The 19,844-nt window shown below is 39.9% G+C and overlaps 1 protein-coding gene across 10 annotated transcripts in view; it reads right to left on the bottom strand.

Moving 5' to 3' along the window:
* Positions 1–19,844, bottom strand: part of DMD (dystrophin) — a 1,715,077-nt gene that overhangs the window by 1,139,277 nt on the left and 555,956 nt on the right. For all 10 annotated transcript variants that reach the window (XM_030575515.1, XM_030575505.1, XM_030575489.1 and 7 more), the window contains 2 exons: positions 10,950–11,060; positions 6,614–6,787 (listed from right to left, as the gene is read on the bottom strand). In XM_030575515.1, coding sequence (XP_030431375.1) covers positions 6,614–6,787; positions 10,950–11,060 — 285 coding nt within the window. The remainder of the gene's footprint in view (positions 1–6,613; positions 6,788–10,949; positions 11,061–19,844) is intronic.

Here is a 19,844-nt window from a genome sequence, read left to right on the forward strand (position 1 = left end):
TTAGGACAAAACAATATGAGGTTTCCTAGTGTATCACAACTTCAAGTACTCTTCTGCTAAAAAGTTAGTTGCTGAACAGAGACATTGTAAACCTAGAATTTCTAATTTCCATTTCAAACTTATGGTAGTGTGCCTACCTGAGCTGCTGTGGTGTCTCATAAGAGTTCTAGTTTAGATGACTTATGGGACTAAATCTCCCATGATGCACTGTGGCCCTTCCCTTTTTGAAACATCATGGTTCATCAATGGAATCCCATGACACTGATGCATCACAGGAGATATAGCATGGCCAGAGAGGCCACCCTATAGAGGAAACTGGTGGCATGAGGCATATAAACTGCAACAGCTGAGGGGGACATGGATTAATGCTTAACAGATTTGAAACAATCTGTATTTTCATTTCCAAAACAATTTTTTTCAGAACTTTCCATTTTGATTTTTAAAAACTATATTTCAACTTTTTAACAACTTTTTTTGGTCGTTTGAAGGACCGTGTGCTGTGGCTGGCAGTTGGAGGCTGTGAGCTTAGGCCAGGACTTTATAAAGCCGCGCACAAGCGACCAGGGGCTGCTAACAGGGAGTTTGGCAAGGGAGTTCTCCAGGTGAAGGAGGAGCAAATACAGCATCTGTGGGGTAAGTGACTGTCTGTAGTGTGTGTGTGTTTGTGTTTGGGGGTTACTTGCTATGTGCTGAGCTTGTGTTTGTCAGTCTGTTTGTTCGTTTGTTTGTTTGGTTGGTTGGTTGTTTGAAGGACCGTGTGCTGTGGCTGGCAGTTAGAGACTGTGAGCTTCAAAGGAAGATTTAAAAGCTCGAAGCCTCTGGTAATTGGCTGAGCCTTAATCAGTGGCAGGGCATTCACTCAGGCCAGGGCTTTATAAAGCCGTGCACAAGTGACCAGGGAGCTTGCGACCAGAGGCTGCTAACAGGGAGTTTCGCAAGGGAGTTTGGAGGGGGAGTGGGAGGGGAGTGGGAGGGGAGCGGGGGTCCCTTGTCGGTCCCACCTGTTCCCCTGTAGGCCCCTTAAAACCTATACTCCCAACTATATTACAAAACCCCTTTCTTTAAACCCACCCTTTCATTAACTAGGAGATAATGCAGGCAGAAGCCCAGTGGCAGAGTGGGGGCTATCCAGTTTATTGCACTGAGTGTAGCATGTATGATTACCTGCCTTGTGGCCGGGCGGCGTATGTGTGCAGTCGGTGCAAGGAGCTCCTGGCCCTCAGAGACCACGTACGGACTTTGGAGGCCAGGGTGTTGGAACTGGAGGAGCTAAGACAGGCAGAGAGATATGTTGATGAGGCTTTCTGGGACACTGTAGAATTGTCCCACCTCCGCTCAGACAGTCTGCGTGCTTTTGAGGAGGAAGAAAGACCCAGGGAAGCAGAGCAGTCAATGGGAGCAGAGGGAAACCTTCCCATAGTTGGGACCCTCCTTCCAGATGGTGCTGGGGTTGCCTCTCGCACTGAGGTTACCTCTCCGGGGGAGGGAACTCCAGTTGCTAGGAAAAGGCAGGTGTTAGTAATGGGAGATTCGATCATTAGAAACATAGATAGCTGGGTTTGTGTCATAAACAGATAGTTAAGGGTTAATGTCTCTTTTACCTGTAAAGGGCTAACAAACAGTGAACCGGACACCTGACCAGAGGACCAATCAGGAAACAAGATACTTTCAAATCTCGGTAGAGGGAAGCCTTTGTTTGTGTTTTTTGGGTTTTGCTTTGTTCTCTCTGGGTCCTGGAAGGGACTAGACGTGCAACCAGGTTTCTTGCCAATCTCCCTGCAACAGTCTCTTATATATTCAGAATAGTGAGTATTTAGTAGAGAAGGCAGTTATAGCCTTTTGATTGTTTTCTGTATTTGCAAATGTATAGTTTGCTGGAAGTATTTTAAATTGTATTTTTTGCTGGGGGGAGGCTTCTTTCTAGTGTCTATAAACTGTAAGTCCCTGTAACTTTTACCATCTAAATTGAAGAGATAACTTTTACTTTTTTTCTTTCTTTTTATTAAAAGTTTTGCTTTTTAAGACCTGTTTGATTTTTTCCCCTTGTTGAGGCTCAAGGGAATTGAGTTTGTACTTAACAGGGAGGGGAGAAGGGTGGAATCCCTTTGTTTTAGATTCACGAAGCTTGAATCTGTCTCTCTCTCCAGGAGCCCAGGGAGGGAACACCTGGAGGGAAAGAGAAGAGGAGGGAAATGGTTTATTCCCCTGTGTTGTAAGACTCAAGGAATTTGGGTCTTGGGGTCCCCAGGGAAGGTTTTTGGGGGGACCAGAGTGCCCCAAAACACTATATATTTTTGGGTGGTGGCGGTGTATCAGTTCTAAGCTGGTAATTAAGCTTAGGGGAATTCATACTGGTACCCCAACTTTTGGACTCTAAGGTTCAGATTGGGGAAAGATACCATCACAGTTTGTGATGATTGGGAGAACCGTATGGTGACTTGCCTGCCTGGTGTGAAGGTTGCAGATCTCTCGAGGCATCTAGACAGACTTATGTGCAGTGCTGGGGAGGAGCCAGTGGTCATGGTACATGTAGATACCAATGACATAGGGAAGAGTAGGAGAGATGTCCTGGAAGCCAAATTTAAGCTGCTAGGGAAGAGACTGAAATCCAGGACCTCTATGGTGGCATTCTCAGAAATGCTCCCAGTTCCACATGCAGGGCCAGGTAGGCAGGCAGAGCTTCAGAGTCTCAATGCGTGGATGAGATGATGGTGTAGAGAGAAGGGGTCTATGTTCATTAGGAACTGGGGAAACTTTTGGGATGGGAGGAGCCTGTACAGGAGAGATGGGCTCCACCTAAACCAAAGTGGAACCAGGCTGCTGGCACTAAACATTAAAAAGGTTGTAGAGCAGTTTTCAAACTAGGAGATGGGGGAAAGCCGACTGCTGCAGAGGAGCATGTGGATCGGACACAGACTTCTCTTAGGGGAGAGTCTGATGATAGAGAATCTCCAGATTATAGTCAGGAACAAAGGACGGAAGAGGATAATGTAAGGGCCGGATCAGATGATAAACAGTCACATAAAAAAGAATCCGGCACATCAGAAAAGGGCAGAGAAATAAACAAGGACAAGTTTTTAAAGTGCTTGTACTCAAATGCTAGAAGTCTAAATAATAAGATGGATGAATTAGAGTGCCTTGTGATAAAGGAGGATATTGATATAATAGGCATCACAGAAACCTGGTGGACTGAGAGCAATCAATGGGACACAATCATTCTGAGGTACAAAATATATCAGAAGGACAGAACAGGTCATGCAGGGGGAGGAGTGGCACTATATGTGAAAGAAAATGGAGATTCAAATGAAGTAAAAATCTTAAGCGAATCCACATGTTCCATAGAATCACTATGGATAGAAATTTCATGCTCTAATAAAAATATAACATTAGGGATCTATTATTGACCACCTGACCAAGACAGTAATAGTGATGATGAAATGCTAAGGGAAATTGGAGAGGCTATCAAAATTAAGAACCCAATAATAGTGGGGGATTTCAATTATCCCCACATTCACTGGGAACATTTCACTGCAGGACGAAATGCAGAGATGAAATTTCTCGATACTTTAAATGACGGTTTTATGGAGCAGCTGGTACGGGAACCCACAAGGGCAGAGGCAACCCTAGATTTAATCCCTGAGTGGAGCGCAGGAGCTGGTCCAAGAGGTAACTATAGCAGGACCGCTTGGAAATAGTGACCATAATACAATAACATTCAACATCCCTGTGGTGGGAAGAACACCTCAACAGCCCAACACTGTGGCATTTAATTTCAATAGGGGGAACTATACAAAAATGTGGGGGTTAGTTAAACAAAAGTTAAAAGGTACAGTGACTAAAGTGAAATCCCTGCAAGTTGCATGGGCCCTTTTTAAATACACCATAATAGAGGCCCAACTTCAATGTATACCCCAAATTAAGAAACACAGTAAAAGAATTAAAAAAAAGAGCCACCGTGGCTTAACAACCATGTAAAAGAAGCAGTGAGAGATAAAAAGACTTCCTTTAAAAAGTGGAAGTCAAATCCTAGTGAGGCAAATAGAAAGGAGCACAAACACTGCCAGCTTAAGTGCAAGAGTGTAATAAGAAAAGCCAAAGAGGAGTTTGAAGAACGGCTAGCCAAAAACTCCAAAGGTAATAACAAAATATTTAAGTACATCAGAAGCAGGAAGCCTGCTAAACAACCAGTGGGGCCCCTTGACCATCGAAATACAAAAGGTGCGCTTAAAGACGATAAAGTCATTGTGGAGAAACTAAATGGATTCTTTGCTTCAGTCTTCACGGCTGAGGATGTTAGGGAGATTCCTAAACCTGAACTGGCTTTTGTAGGTGACAAATCTGAGGAACTGTCATAGATTGAAGTGTCACTAGAGGAGGTTTTGGAATTAATTGATAAATTCAACATTAACAAGTTACCGGGACCAGATGGCATTCACCCAAGAATTCTGAAAGAACTCAAATGTGAAGTTGCGGAACTATTAACTAAGGTTTGTAACCTGTCCTTTAAATTGGCTTCGGTATCCACTGACTGGAAGTTAGCTAATGTAACGCCAATATTTAAAAAGGGGTCTAGAGGTGATCCCGGTAATTACAGACCCAGTAAGTCTAACATCGGTACCGGGCAAATTAGTCAAAACAATAGTTAAGAATAAAATTGTCAGACACATAGAAAAACAAACTGTTGAGCAATAGTCAACATGGTTTCTGTAAAGGGAAATCGTGTCTTACTAATCTATTAGAGCTCTTTGAAGGGGTCAACAAACATGTGGACAAGGGGGATCCGGTGGACATAGTGTACTTAGATTTCCAGAAAGCCTTTGACAAGGTCCCGCACCAAAGGCTCTTACGTAAATTAAGCTGTTATGGGATAAAAGGGAAGGTCCTTTCATGGATTGAGAACTGGCTAAAAGACAGGGTACAAAGGGTAGGAATTAATGGTAAATTCTCAGAATGAAGAGGGGTAACTAGTGATGTTCCCCAAGGGTCAGTCCTAGGAACAATCCTATTCAATTTATTCATAAATGATCTGGAGAAAGGGGTAAACAGTGAGGTGGCAAAGTTTGCAGATGATACTAAACTACTCAAGATAGTTAAGACTAAAGCAGATTGTGAAGAACTTCAAAATGATCTCACAAAACTAAGTGATTGGGCAACAAAATGGCAAATGAAATTTAATGTGGATAAATGTAAAGTGATGCATATTGGAAAAAATAACCCCAACTATACATACAATATGATGGGGGCTAATTTAGCTACAATGAATCAGGAAAAAGATCTTGGCGTCATCGTGGATAGTTCTCTGGAGATGTCCACGCAGTGTGCAGAGGCGGTCAAAAAAGCAAACAGGATGTTAGGAATCATTCAAAAAGAGGATAGAGAAAAAGACTGAGAATATATTATTGCCCTTATAGAAATCCATGGTATGCCCACATCTCAAATACTGTGTACAGATGTGGTCTCCTCACCTCAAAAAAGATATTTTAGCACTAGAAAAGGTTCAGAAAAGGGCAACTAAAATGATTAGGGGTTTGGAGAGGGTCCCATATGAGGAAAGATTAAAGAGGCTAGGCCTCTTCAGCTTGGAAAAGAGGAGACTAAAGGGGGATATGATAGAGGTATATAAAATCATGAGTGATGTTGAGAAAGTGGATAAGGAAAAGTTATTTACTTATTCCCATAATACGAGAACTAGGGGTCACCAAATGAAATCAATAGGCAGCAGGTTTAAACCAAATAAAAGGGAGTTCTTCACACAGCGCACAGTCAACTTGTGGAACTCCTTACCTGAGGATGTTGTGAAGGCTGGGACTATAACAATGTTTAAAAGGGAACTGGATAAATTCATGGTGGCTAAGTCCATAAATGACTATTAGCCAGGAAGGGTAAAGAATGGTATCCCTAGCCTCTGTTTATCAGAGCATGGAGATGGATGGCAGGAGAGAGATCACTTGATCATTGCCTGTTAACTTCACTCCTTCTGGGGCACCTGGCATTGGCCACTGTCGGTAGACAGATACTGGGCTAGATGGACCTTTGGTCTGACCCGGTACGGCCATTCTTATGTTCTTATGTTAACATAAGAGTTGCCATACTGAGTCAGACCAAAGGTCCATCTAGCCCAGTATCCTGTTTTCTGACAGTGGCTAATGCCAGGTGCTTCAGAGGGAATGAACAGAACAGATAATCATCAAATGATGATTGTCCCAGTTTAGTATGAAAACAAATTAAAAATACAAAAATTTCCCACAGAATGGGAGCCAGTTTCAACATTTCAACCATATAATCAGTTTCCCCTGCTTTTTTGTAGTGTTCAAAACACATTTAAAAATATAGAGAAAATGTGATTTTAAAACTTTAAAAAGCGGCAGAGTGACTCAGGCACATGTGTAGTATCCAAGACAACTTAAAATTGATGAGTCCTTGATTTTCAAGAAAGAGAGAAATAGAAAATAAACATATGGGGTGGGATTTTCACAAATTCCCCTGAATATCAATGGGATTGGTGCTCCTAAATCTCTTAGGCATTTTTGAAAAATCTCACCTATATATATTACTTGACATGTGAATAGACAGGAAATTATCTGAAAAAAATCACTAGACTGTTCATACATACCATGCAATGATCCAATTGTGACTGCACTATCTCCTGCTCTACGCTCTTCATCTCCAACTTGGGCACCTGCAATTTTACTTCATCTAAAATTCTTTTACATTCCTGTAGACGCTGCTCAAAATTGGCTGGCTTCTGGAACAAGCGGAACTTCATAGAGACATCTTGTAGTTTTTTCTGAAAAGTCAATATGGGTCAGTGTTAAAATGGGAGGAAAAAATGTAGACATTCTCAGAATGGGTTACCAATCAGTATGTTTTCTCATGATTTCTTGAAGAATCAAATGTTCTGAGGTGCAACTAGATCTCAGCTAACACAAGTCTTTGTTTCTATACCAGGAAGAAAATCCTTCCCTTCTCACTTGCAAAGGGCAACTAGATGCAACAGAATTGGTGATATTCTGTTGCATGGGAAAGAAGGGAATGGGTAGAAGGTGCCTTTGTAAGGATCTATACTCCCAGTGCAGAGCAGATGGTGAAAGCTCAATGTTTCTTAAGGGGGGTTGGGAATGGCTCCAGTACCCATTTTCCTTGCAAAGGGAATCACACCAAATATAAACCACCAGAAATGCAGCTCACTTCCATGATATACAATTTATAGGTATTGGGAGATAATCCTTCCTCTTGTTGCTGTAGAAAAGCCCTGCATGAAGCTTGTGCTCTGTACATAGGCTTGGCACAGGCTCTGGGATTCAATTCTCATATAATCAGAGACTTTAAGGGTAGAAGGGACCATTGTGATCATCTAGATTGACTTCCTGCACATTAAATTAAAGTAGATTTAAGAAACAAACAAAACCCATAGGTAAGCAGAGGAAAATTTCAAGTGGTTATTCCTGTGGCATATATGATATTTCTATTTTCTCCATTTTTACATGCTATTTTTCTTTGTGAATTATTACTGTGTCTAATTACAAATCTCCATAACAAGTTTATTTTTTTTCCATAAATAAAAGTAGTAAGGTACTTGAATCATTCTGTGTATACATAGAACAAGTAACAGCACAGCTAGGTACAGTGCAAGCTTCTCCCAGAAATCACCATGCCAGAATCCTGTCTACCAGTTAACTGCACTAATGGTAATGATGCTCAGTCATTAGTGACCTGGGCTTTCTTAGAACCAATGACCAAGAGGTGGTCTGCACCAATATATATGAATTGCATAAAAGCTAGTCAAGTCTCCATTGCACCAATTTAACTTTCCTCTTTATTGTTGTTCTCAGACAATGAAGTATTCATGTACTCCATTACATTTTGCCCTTTTTGGGGGGTGGAGGTAGATATGGATTTTTTAGCCATGTATTATGCTGATTTTTGTCTAAGAGGGTCTAACTTTTGGGTAGCTAAATACCCTAAAATATAACTGGTTGTCATTTATATATATATGTAACCTTAATAGTGAAGTGTTTCATACAGAGTGCAACTGTGGAGTTTCAGGCAAGGAAGAGGACACAATCCATTTTGTCAATAATTTGCTGTAATATTTATACTTTTAGATTCTCTGATTATTATATTTTAATAACACTGAAGTATTAATAATTGGTATTATTCATTGATCTGTGAGGAAAGGGAGTCAACTGAGCATTTTCCTTCTTCTAGAGCAAGATGTGTTAAGTAACAGAAGATCATATGGTTATTATAAGGAGGAGGGAGGAAAATTGTTCTCCTTAATCTCTGAGGATAAAACAAGAAACAATGGGCTTAAATTGCAGCAGGGGTAGTTTAGATTGGACACGGAAAAAACTTCTTGACAGGATAGTAAACCACTGGAATAAATTGCCTAGGGAGGTTGTGGAATCTCCATCATTGGGGATTTTTAAGAGGAGGTTTGACAAACACCTGTCAGGGATAGTATATATAATACTTAGTTCTGCTGTGAGTGCAGGGTACTGGACCAGATGATCTCTTCAGGTCCCTTCCAGTCCCACGATTCTATGATAAGCAACAACAACAACTACAAAAAAATAGGAAGATTTCCTTTTGTCCGCTGTATAACTGCTTTGAGGAAATCATCTACTACTGAATTCCCAGCAATAGCATTTTCTAATAAAGGACATGGGACCGATTTTCAATCCCTCAAAATATTTCTAACCTACTAGGAGTAAATGGTTCATTAGATACCATGACAGAATAAGATTATTGTTTTAGCTAAACCTCCTTTCCCCCTTCCTTCTCTCAGGCTCAGAACATAGCTCCCAAGATACATTAATACAAAAAAAAGAAGTTTGGCAAGGGAGTAGCAGTTCCACCACTTTAAATACAATTATATCTTTTTTACAGCCACTATTTATTTTGTCTAGATATTTCAATGAATATCACCACCATATTGAGTAGGTAATGCATATAAGGAATTTTTCTTAGAGCAAAAAATAAACTTGTAAAGTATTTATCTATAAATATCTGCTTTTTGAGAAAAAAGTAAAGACATGTTTTTCTGTCTGATTCATCACTGTGGTACTCCAGTTTTAAGTCAGTATAACTCAATTTGACATCAGTAGATTTGCACGGTCTTAAAACTGGAGTAACAAAGTAAAAAATCAGGCAACTTGTTAGTTTAAGTATGTGTTTAGTTTTCAGTAAAACTGTGATAGTGATTCATTTTATGTATACACAAAAAAAACCTCTACAATTATGTAAATTAACCAATTTTGGTTCAGATTTAAGTAACTGCATGTTATCTAAATGAGTCAATTCAGATTGACAAAACCTATAGTAATGTGCATGATCATTTAGACACCTTTTGACGACCTCTTATCAGGACAAAAGGGTGTTAAGGAATCAACTCTATCACATGTAGAAAAAGAAATTAATGGCATATGTATCAAACAACTGCAAAAACATTAAGGCCTAAAAATCTCAGTAACCAGATAATCTCCCCAGCTGTTCATCTCCTCCTGTTTCAGTGAAGATAGTCTTTTCCCAATACATACACACCTCTATAAGGGTTAGTTTTGCCTAACTTGCCCAGTTAAGCCCAGAAGTGTTCATCAGCTATGTTGTTGAATGTACAAGGATCTATGTACGGATCCTTTTGAAACCAACTTTTCATTGATGGAATGCTGGCAGTATCAGAGTTGCCATGGAGACCAGCAGGGAAAGAGTTAACAGGAGATATGTAGATAGTTACATATATTCATCAAGGAATGAATAGATCCCATAAGGAAGAGGAGATATTAAATAGCATCAAACATGTTTTTCAAAATAAATAACTTTTAACATTTTATTACTAGATTTTTCTGTGCACCTCAGTACCAAACATTACACCCAAATATTAATCTATTCATCCTCTCAGCAGGTCTGTGAGCTAGAGAAGTATTCTCATTCCCATTTTGGAGACTGGAAAATCGTGACAAATATTAAAGAAGACTTTGGTAGAGCTGGGGAAAAAAACAGATAACCTTGCTCACTGTCCTGTGCCTTAACCGCAAGATCAAACTCTTGCTCTTTCCTGTTAAATCATGGTGTTAAGCTTTCCCTACGATCAGTGATGTATTTTAACATGAGTATCAATGTATTTATTTCACAGCACCATGGAAGTTCAGTCTATTCAACTTTTGGTATTAATAATAAAGAGGATGATAGGGCCAGGAATATTTTAAAGACCATTTGGGGAGGCATAAAACAGAAAATGGAATTTTCTTCCTTCTAAATGTAATTAAGCCAGCCCTCATATCTAACATGTGTCCCTTTGTTTATTAAGTGATTTGGAATAACACGTTAGTTATCACTTTTAATCAGCAATCAATTGCTCAGGCTGGACTTTGGCACTCCACTCATACCACTTACATCTGGCAAGTACTTAAAATATGGAAACTGTAAATGAGGATACATATCTTGCAAAGAGTTTTCCAAAAATATTTACAGTACACAGGATACTTATTAAAATCATGCTTTTGTACCTAAATTGGAGTCCCATACACTTGCCAACTGGCCTATTTTTAATATAAATATCTTAATATATCTCAAATGATGATATACCCAATACATCTTTTATGGTGTTACTTTTTATGCTATTATTACACTCAAAAGATCTACTTCATAATGGGTCTACTGAATTGATTACAATTTTGATATGTTCAGCATTAGATATGCTACAATTGTTGACCATTTTTGCCATACATTGCAGCAGGCAGCAATAAAAAAAACAACACTAATAAAATATAGCAGGAGATTTGTTATCTGATTCTGTGATTTGTTAAGCTAACCACTGTTACATAATAGTTCAAAGTTTCAAGGAACAACTGAAACACCACATACACATAAATATAAATCATCAAGAATATTTCAACATATAACAGTGTTGTGTACAGGAAGGACAGGAGGAAATGGAGGTTACATACCTGTGCAACATCAATTTGGGAGAAAACTCTTTTGGCAGCATCCTTACCCTGGCTTCGTTTTTTCATTTCTTCCAAACTGATCTCATGGCTTGTCAAATCAGATTGTATTTTCTGTTGGAAAACAAACTTAGTAATCAGATGTATTTGAAACATAACTGTATCCTGCTACAATCGGAGTATCTAATTCCTGACATATATTAAAGAGACATTAAGCGATATTAAAACTTTGGAAGAAATAATTGAAAGGAGAATTATTTGTTAACTTCCTTATAATTCATTTTATTTTACTTTCTTGTGTGAAAACTCAATAATACCCTCTCCTCCTGCTTAAATGTAAAGCCAAATTCTGAGTTTGTGACAATGACAACAATCTGTTGCTAAGGACATTACAATTACATTGCAGATCCTGAATATAGATTTTCTTCTCAAGAGAAGCAGATGGATTACAATTGCTTGCCTCTGAAAAAAATCTAAAGTAATTGTGGAAAAGAAACATACATAAACAGGTAAAGGAGTTTACTTGGATATTTTTATTTCTTGTTTGATCTGTTCTGTTAATAGCTTTTTAGGAGATTTTTGATATAAATTATAAATATTTGATCAAACTATCTGATATGTACAGTAAATGACATCATCTTACACTGGTATGTATTCCGTATATCTACAAATGTTATTTAACTTGTGGTTTAGGACACACTGACCAAAACTTGCATTCACTGTCTGCTAAGAAAGGGCAAATATACAATAGTAGGCTGATGACAAAGGACATTCATGCATTCATTTCAGCCATTTTTTAGTGAATATTTCTGTCTGTCATTTTCAGCAAGAACCAGCAGGCGATCAAATTACTACAATGCAAATTTCAGCCCTTGTCATCTCATCATAAATCAGTCTCATAAAAAGACACCAACTGATTTAAGCAACGCTGACCAATGCTATAACATGCAAAACAATTCATATAATGCATATTGATATAACCCAATTTAGACCATTTCAAAACAATTTATGTGGAAATTGTTAGAAAATGAATATCTGCTAGTAGCTGATTGCTTAACAATTACCGCTGTGAATAGGAACTCTGAAATAACTGTTAGCTTTTTTCTCATCAGGAAGAGTATTTGAAACCATTATTGCTAAATGGAAAAAAAAATCTAACTAGCTTTCATCTATTCCCTGTATTAGTTACACAAAAATCTCACAAAACCACTACAGCCTACCTATAAGTAGATGCATTTCTAAGGTACACTATCTCTTAAAACAAAAAAACCTTGTATTTCAAGAAAAGAAATAAGAACTTAAACTTTATATTGCCACACAAATTAGGAACAAGCTTTTTCATTTAGTTCAAATGTGAACAAATTTGAAAATCGTAATTTTTAAATTTTTTTTAAAATCACATTTTCCTTTGTATGTTGCTTACAAAGCTATATATACTGTATGCTGTATGTGTGTGTGTGTGATGATCAACATGGGCATAAAGACTTTTTTATAAAGGTGTCCAGTGTATAATAAAACAATAAGAGAGCTAAGAATCTTAGAGTAGTTGGGCACCACCGTTTCCTGCTGTACTGTACATGCATTAAAATACATTTTTAAAGAAACAGATGTACAGAAATTTGTAAAACCCCATTAGCAATGATAACCCCTTTATGTTTTCGAGGCTCAGCTACACAGTATTATTTGTAGAGGTAGTCAGAAATTTTACAATGGAAAATTTGTCAGGAAACGATGATTTGTTTAAAGTGAAATGTTTAGGCGAACCATGTTGATTTAGAAAAAAATTCCTTTAAAAAAAAATCAGAATGGAGAGTCAAATATTCCACTTTGACCTTTTCAGACTGGAACGTTTGATCTGCCATTTCAAAATGACTTTTTGTTTCAATATTTAAATATTTGATATTATATAATAAAATTTTTAAACGTCAAAATCAGAACAAAACTTTTCCATTTTGTAAAATACTTTGATCAGTTCCTTTCCATGCCCTCAAATTTCATTTCACAGGAGATTTCATTTTTGTTCGATTAAGGCACAGAAAAAACTTCAAAATCACAGTTTCCAAGGAAACGGAAAATCCTCTTGCCAGGAGTTCCAATTATTAAATTCTGAGCTCAAGTATACAAATGCATAAAAATTGACATATAAAAAATTACAAAGGATTATGACTCTGTGGTTTGTTCTGATATAGCACAGGGAGGAAAAGGAGGGGGACAACAGGGACCAAGAACTACACGAGGCCTTTCCACCAAGCCTTTGCACCCTCTGCCACTTATGGGGCAGGTATGGAGAGAAGCAGCTGAGATAGATGTGGGAGAGGTCATTCAACCAGAACTCCTGTTGCACCAAATGCCACTCTCTGCAACCACCCCTACAGCAGGATCAGAGGAGGGGAACAGCGCTGCTCAGCATAGGGAGCTGGAAGAAGACAGTCTGTCAGGCTCCCTGCCCCCACCAGCAGCCTAGATACACTCTACTCCTCCACCACCAGTTGTACAGGGGTGAGCAGCTGCCCTGACTGGGAATATAAAGTGCAAGCTGGGAGTAGCAAGCAGCAACCTAAGGATTTTCCCAGGCAGCAACCTATAGATGTCTCTGTCTGAGAAAACCATTAAACTAGTCTTTGAACAACTACTGCAAGTTTGTTTTTCTTTTGCATGATGAGGCTGATCTCCAGGGAGGGAGAAAGAAAGAATAAGGGAGAAGAGGGACTTTTGACTTAATGAGATGCCTGGAAAGAGCATGGGTAGGTGGAAGAGACTGCAGTGACTGGTTTCTACTGCCCATAAAAATATATGTTTATGGAATTTAATGAAACCCCATGCAACTGGCCATTTTGCTTCACTGCACTTTTTTGAGACCAAAAGCAATGTAAAATATTTGCCAAGTACAGATGATATGCCCCAAAGTGCCTAACTCTAAGTATGAGAGTAGCTACATTGATGCAAGCAACATTTGTCCATACAAAAAGAAAAAGAAAACATTTCACTCATTCTTCCTTTAGGAATTTTACTTTGGAAAATCCCAACTATCATCAAATATGTTTAGTCCAGCTTGTAATTTGGGGCCTCTGGTTGAGCCCTCAGAGCTGTGTGGTGGATGTGCAGCTGCTATGCAATAATTTAGGAATATTGACCTGTAATAATGCTATGAATGTTTTATGTGACCCGGATGGGGAGACAGTCACTGTGTAGCTATATTGGGTTATTGAAATCTGCACAGGTACTACATTGAAGAATGGTTTGGAAGAGTTATCTGGGGGAAGGAATCAGAAGGACATCTCATCGACCATAAGGCATGGGATGCACTGTCTTAGGGATGAGGGTTTCACGACCACCACTCCCAAGAGGAGGAGACAGGTGGTGGCAGTCGAGGACATCCTTCTAAGGGGGATGGAGTTATCCATCTGCCGTCCAGACTGGGAGACTCGAGAAGTGTGCTGTTGAGACTGATCAAGCAATTGGACCACTACCCCTTCCTACTTCTCCAAGTGGGCAACAATGATACTGCCAAGAATGACCTTGAGTGGGTCACTGCAGACCATGTGGCTCTGGGAAGAAGGATAAAGGAGTTTGAGGGGCAAGTCGTGTTTCTGTCCATCCTCCCTGTTGAAGGAAAAGGCCCAGGTAGGGACTGTCGAAGTGCGGAGGTAAATGCGTGGTTATGCAGATGAGGTTGGAGAGAGGGCTTTGGATTCTTCGACCATGGGATGTTATTTTGGGAAGAAGGATTGCTAGGAAAGAGATGGGATCCACCTAATGAAGAGAGGGAAGAGCATCTTCAGATGCAGGCTTGCTAACCTAGTGAGGAGGGCTTTAAACTAGGTTCGCCGGAAGATGGTGACCTAAGCCTAGAAGTAAGGGGAGAAGTGGGATACCAGGAGGAAACACAAGGAGGAGGATGCAACAGGGAAGGCCTTCTGATTCATGCTGAGAAAGTAGGGCAATTGGCTAGTTATCTTAGGTGCCTGTACACGAATGCAAGCAGCCTGGGAAACAAGCAGGAAGAATTGAAAGTCCTGGCACAGTCAAAGAACTATGATGTGATTGGAATAACAGAGACTTGGTGGGGTAACTCACATGATTGAACACTGTTATGGACAGGTATAAACTGTTCAGGAAGGACAGGAGGGGGAGAAAGGATGGAGGAGATGCACTGTATGTAAGAGAGCAATATGATTACTCCAAGCTCCAAACTGGAGAAAAGACTATTGAGAGTCTTTGGGTTAAGTTTAGAGGTGAGAGCAACAAGGGTGAGGTTGTGGTGGGCATCTACTATAGAGCACCAGGCCAGGAGATTGAGGTAGATGAGGCTTTCTTCAGACAACTAACAGAAGTTTCCAGAATACAGGACCTGGTTCTCATGCGGGGGGGGCGGCTTCAATCACCCTGACATCTGCTGGAGAGCAATACAGCAGTACACAGAAAATCCAGGAAGTTTTTAGACAGTGTTGAGGGCAACTTCCTGGTGCAAGTGCTGGAGGAACCAAATACAGGCCGTGCTCCTTCTGACCTGCTCTTCGCAAACAGGGAAGAATCAGTAGGGGAAGTAGAAGTGGGTGGCAACCTAGGCAGTAGTGATCATGAGATGGTTGAGTTCAGGATCCTGACAAAAGGAAGAAAGGAGAGCTGCTGAATATGGACCCTGGACTTCACAAAAACAGACTGATTCCATCAGGGAACTAATGGGCAGGATCCCCTGGGAAGCTAATATGAGGGGGAAAATTGTCCAAGAGAACTGAATGTATTTTAAAGAAGCATTATTGAGGGCAAATGAACAAACGGAAAGAACAGCAAATATGGCAGGCAACCAGCTTATCTTAACAGAGAAATCTTTAGTGAGCTTAAACACGAAGAGTAAGCTTACGGGAAATGGAAACTTGGAGAGGTGACTAGGGAGAAGTATAAAAATATTGCTCGAGCATGCAGGAGTGTATTCATGAAGGCCAAAGCAGAACTGGAGTTGCAGCTAGATTTTATGCTTTTTTTGCCTTGGTCTTCACAGAAAAAGGTCAGCTCCCAGACTGCGACACTGGGCAGCATGGGGAGGAGGTAAGCAGCCCTCAGTGGTGAAAGAACAGGTTAAGGCAGGGGTAGGCTATCTATGGCAGGGTGCTGAAGGCGGCACGTGAGCTGATTTTCAGTGGCACTCACACTGCCTGGGTCCTGGCCACTCGTCCAGGGGCTCTGCATTTTAATTTAATTTTAAACGAACCTTCTTAAACATTTTAAAAACCTTATTTACTTTACACACAACAATAGTTTAGTTATATATTATAGACTTATAGAAAGAGACCTTCTAAAAACATTTACAAGTATTACTGGCACGCGAAACCTTAAATCAGAGTGAATAAATGAAGATTCAACACAGCAATTCTGAAAGGTTGCTGACTCCTGGGTTAAGGACTACTTAAAAAGCTGGATATGCACAAGTCCATGTGTCCAAACCTAATGCATCTGAGGGGCCTGAGGGAGTTGGATTTCAGAGCATTGGCCATTATCTTTGAAAACTCATGGCAATCGGGGGAGGTCCCAGACAATTGGAACAAGGCAAATATAGTGCCCATCTTTAAAAAAGGGAAGACAGAGAATCCAGGGAACTACTGACTGGTCAGCCTCACTTCAATCCCAGGAAAAATCATGGACCAGGTAATCAGGGATCCATTCTGAAGCACTTGGAGGAGAGGAAGGTGATCAAGAACAGTCAACATGGATTCACCAAAGGCAAGTCATGCCTGACCAACTCTATGGGTATGGGGAAAGTGGTGGACATGATATATCTTGGTTTTAACAAAGCTTTTGAAACAGTCTCCCACAGTATTCTTGCCAGAAAGTTAAAAAAAAGTATGGACTGGATGAATGGAGTATAAGGTGGATAGAAAGCTGGCTAGATCATTGCGCTCAACAGGTAGTGATCAACGGCTCAATGTCTAGTTGGCAGCCAGAATCAAGTAGAGTGCCCCAGGGGTAAGTCCTGGGGCCGGTTTTGTTCAACATCTTCATTTATGATCTGGTTGATGGGATGGATTGCACCCTCAGCAAGTTAGCAGATGACACTAAGCTTGCAGGGGAGGTAAATATGCTGGAGACTAGGGATAGGGTCCAGAGTGACCTAGACAAACTGGAGGATTGGGCTAAAAGAAAACTGATGAGGTTCAACAGGACAAGTTCAGAGTCCTGCACTTAGAATTGAAGAATCCCATGCACTGCTACAGGCTAGGGACAGACTGGCTAAGCGGCAGTTCTGTAGTGGACAAAAAGCTGGATATGAGTCAACAGTGTGCCCTTGTTGCCAAGAAGGATAACAACATATTGAGCTGCATTAGTAGGAGCATTTGTAAGAGATCGCAGGAAGTGATTATTTCCCTCTATTCAGCACTGGTGAGGCCACATCTGAAGTACTGCATTCAATTTTTGCCCCTCCACCACAGAAAGGATATGGACAAACTGGTGACAGTCCAGCGGAGGGCAACAAAAATGATTCGGGGGTTGGGGCACATGACCTATGAGTAGAGGCTGAGGGAACTGGGATTATTTAGTCTGCAGGAAAGAAGGGTGAGGGAGGATTTGATAGCAGCCTTCAACTATCTGAAGGTTGGGTTCCAAAGAGGATGGAGCTAGGCTGTTCTCAGTGGTGGCAGATGACAGAACAAGAAGCAATGGTCTCAAGTTGCAGTAGGGGAGGTGTAGGTTGGATATTAGAAGCATTATTTCACTAGGAGGGTGGTGAAGCACTGAAATGGGTTACCTAGGGAGGTGTGGAATCTCCATCCTTTGAGTAAACTTCTTATATAAACTTGTTGGAAAAACACCAGAATGGATTTGAAAAAAAATGATATGAACTGATCTTTTTTTAATAGAAGGGTACAACTTGCTCAGGCAGGGACGAAAGAAAGAAGGTGTTGCCTTATATATTAAAAATGTATACACTTGGATGGAGGTTGAGATGGAAATAGGAAAAAAAACTTGTTGAAAGTCTCCGAGTAAGTATAAACGGGATAAAAAAAAAGGGTGGTGTCAACCAGGAAGAAGAGGTGGATGAGGCTTTTTTTAAACAACAGAAATCATCCAAAGTATGATGATGGTGGTGATGGGGAACTTCAACTAACCACACATCTGTTGGGAAAATAACACAGCAGGGCACAGATTAATACAAAAAAAGTTCTTAGAGTGTACTGGAGACCATGTTTTTATTTCAGAAAGGAGAGAAAGCTACAAGGGGAGAGGCTGTTCTAGATTTGATTTTGACAAATAGGGAGGAACTATTGGAGAATATGAAAGTGGAAGTCAGCTTGGGTGAAAGTGATAATGAAATGATAAGAGTTCACAATTCTAAGGAATAGTGGGAGGGAAAACAGCACTATAAAGGTAATGACTTTCAAGAAAGCAGATTTTAGCAAACTCAGGGAATTGGTAGGTAACATCCCATGGGAAGCAAATCTACATGGAAAAACAGTTCAAGAGGGGTGGCTGTTTTTCAAGAAGACATTATTAAGGGCACAAGAACAAACTATCCCACTGGGTAGGAAAGAAAGGAAGTATAGCAAGAGAACACCCAGGCTTAACCAGGAGATCTTCAACGTTCTGAAACTCAAAAGAGTCCTACAAAAAGTGGAAACTAGTTCAAATTATGAAGGATGAATATAAGCAAAAAACAAAAGCATATAGGGATAAAATTAGAAAGGCCAATGCACAGAATGAGATTAAACTAGCTAGAGACATAAAGGGTAACAAGAAAACTTCTACAAACACATTAGAAGCAAGAGGAAGACCAACAACAGGGTTGGTCATTACTCAATGAGGTGGGAAAAACAATAGCAGAAAATGTTAAAATGGAAATGGCAGTTTTTACCAAAAAGATTAGTAGTGATTGGACATCTAACATAGTGAACACCAGTGCAAATGAGGCAGGATCTGAGACTAAAATAGGGAAAGAAAAAGTTAAAAAGTACTTAGACAAGTAAGTAATCTTCAAGTTGCCAGGGCGAGAAGAAATACATCTTAAAATACTCAAGGAGTTAACCTAGGCAATATCTGAGCCATTGGCATTTATCTTTGAAAGGTCATGGAAGACAGGAGAGATTCCAGAGGCCTGGACAAATATAGCACCGATCTCTAAGGGAAATAGACAATACAGGGAATTATAGACCAGTCAGCTTAATTTCAGTACCTCGAAAGATAATGGAGCAAATAATTAAGCAATCAATTTGCAAACACGTAGAAGATAATAAGGGGATAAATAAAAGTCAGCATGGATTTGTCAAGAACATATCACATGAAACCAACTTAATAGCTTTATTTGACAGGGTAAAAGCCCTGTGGATGGTGTGGTGGGCGTGGTAGATGTGATCTATCTTGACTTTAATAAGGCTTTTGACACTGTCTCACTTGACCTTCTCATAAACAAACTAGGGAAATAAAACCCAGATGGAGCTACTATAAGGTGAGTGCATAACTGTTTGGAAAACCATTCCCAGAGAGTATTATCAGTAGTTCATAATCAAGATGGAATGATATATCAAATGGTGTCCCTCAGGGATCAGTTCTGGGTCTTGTTCTGTTCAATATCTTCATCGATGATTTAGATAATGGCATGGAGAGTATACTTATAAAGTTTGTGGACAATACCAAGCTGGGAGGGGTTGCAAGTGCTTTGGAGGATAGGATTAAAATTCAAACCAATCTGGGCAAACTGGAGAAATGGTCTGAAGTAAATAGGATGAAATTCAATAAGGACAAATGCAAAGTATTTCACCTAAGAAGGAACAATCAGTTGCAGACATACATAATGGGAAATAACTGTCTAGGATAGAGTACTGAGGAAAGGGATCTAGGGGTCATAGCAGATCACAAGCTAAATATGAGTCAACAGTGTAACACTGTTGCAAAAAAACAAAAAAG

The sequence above is a fragment of the Gopherus evgoodei genome, chromosome 1 (genome assembly GCF_007399415.2).
Source record: "Gopherus evgoodei ecotype Sinaloan lineage chromosome 1, rGopEvg1_v1.p, whole genome shotgun sequence".
In the NCBI taxonomy this organism is placed as follows: Eukaryota; Metazoa; Chordata; order Testudines; family Testudinidae; genus Gopherus; species Gopherus evgoodei.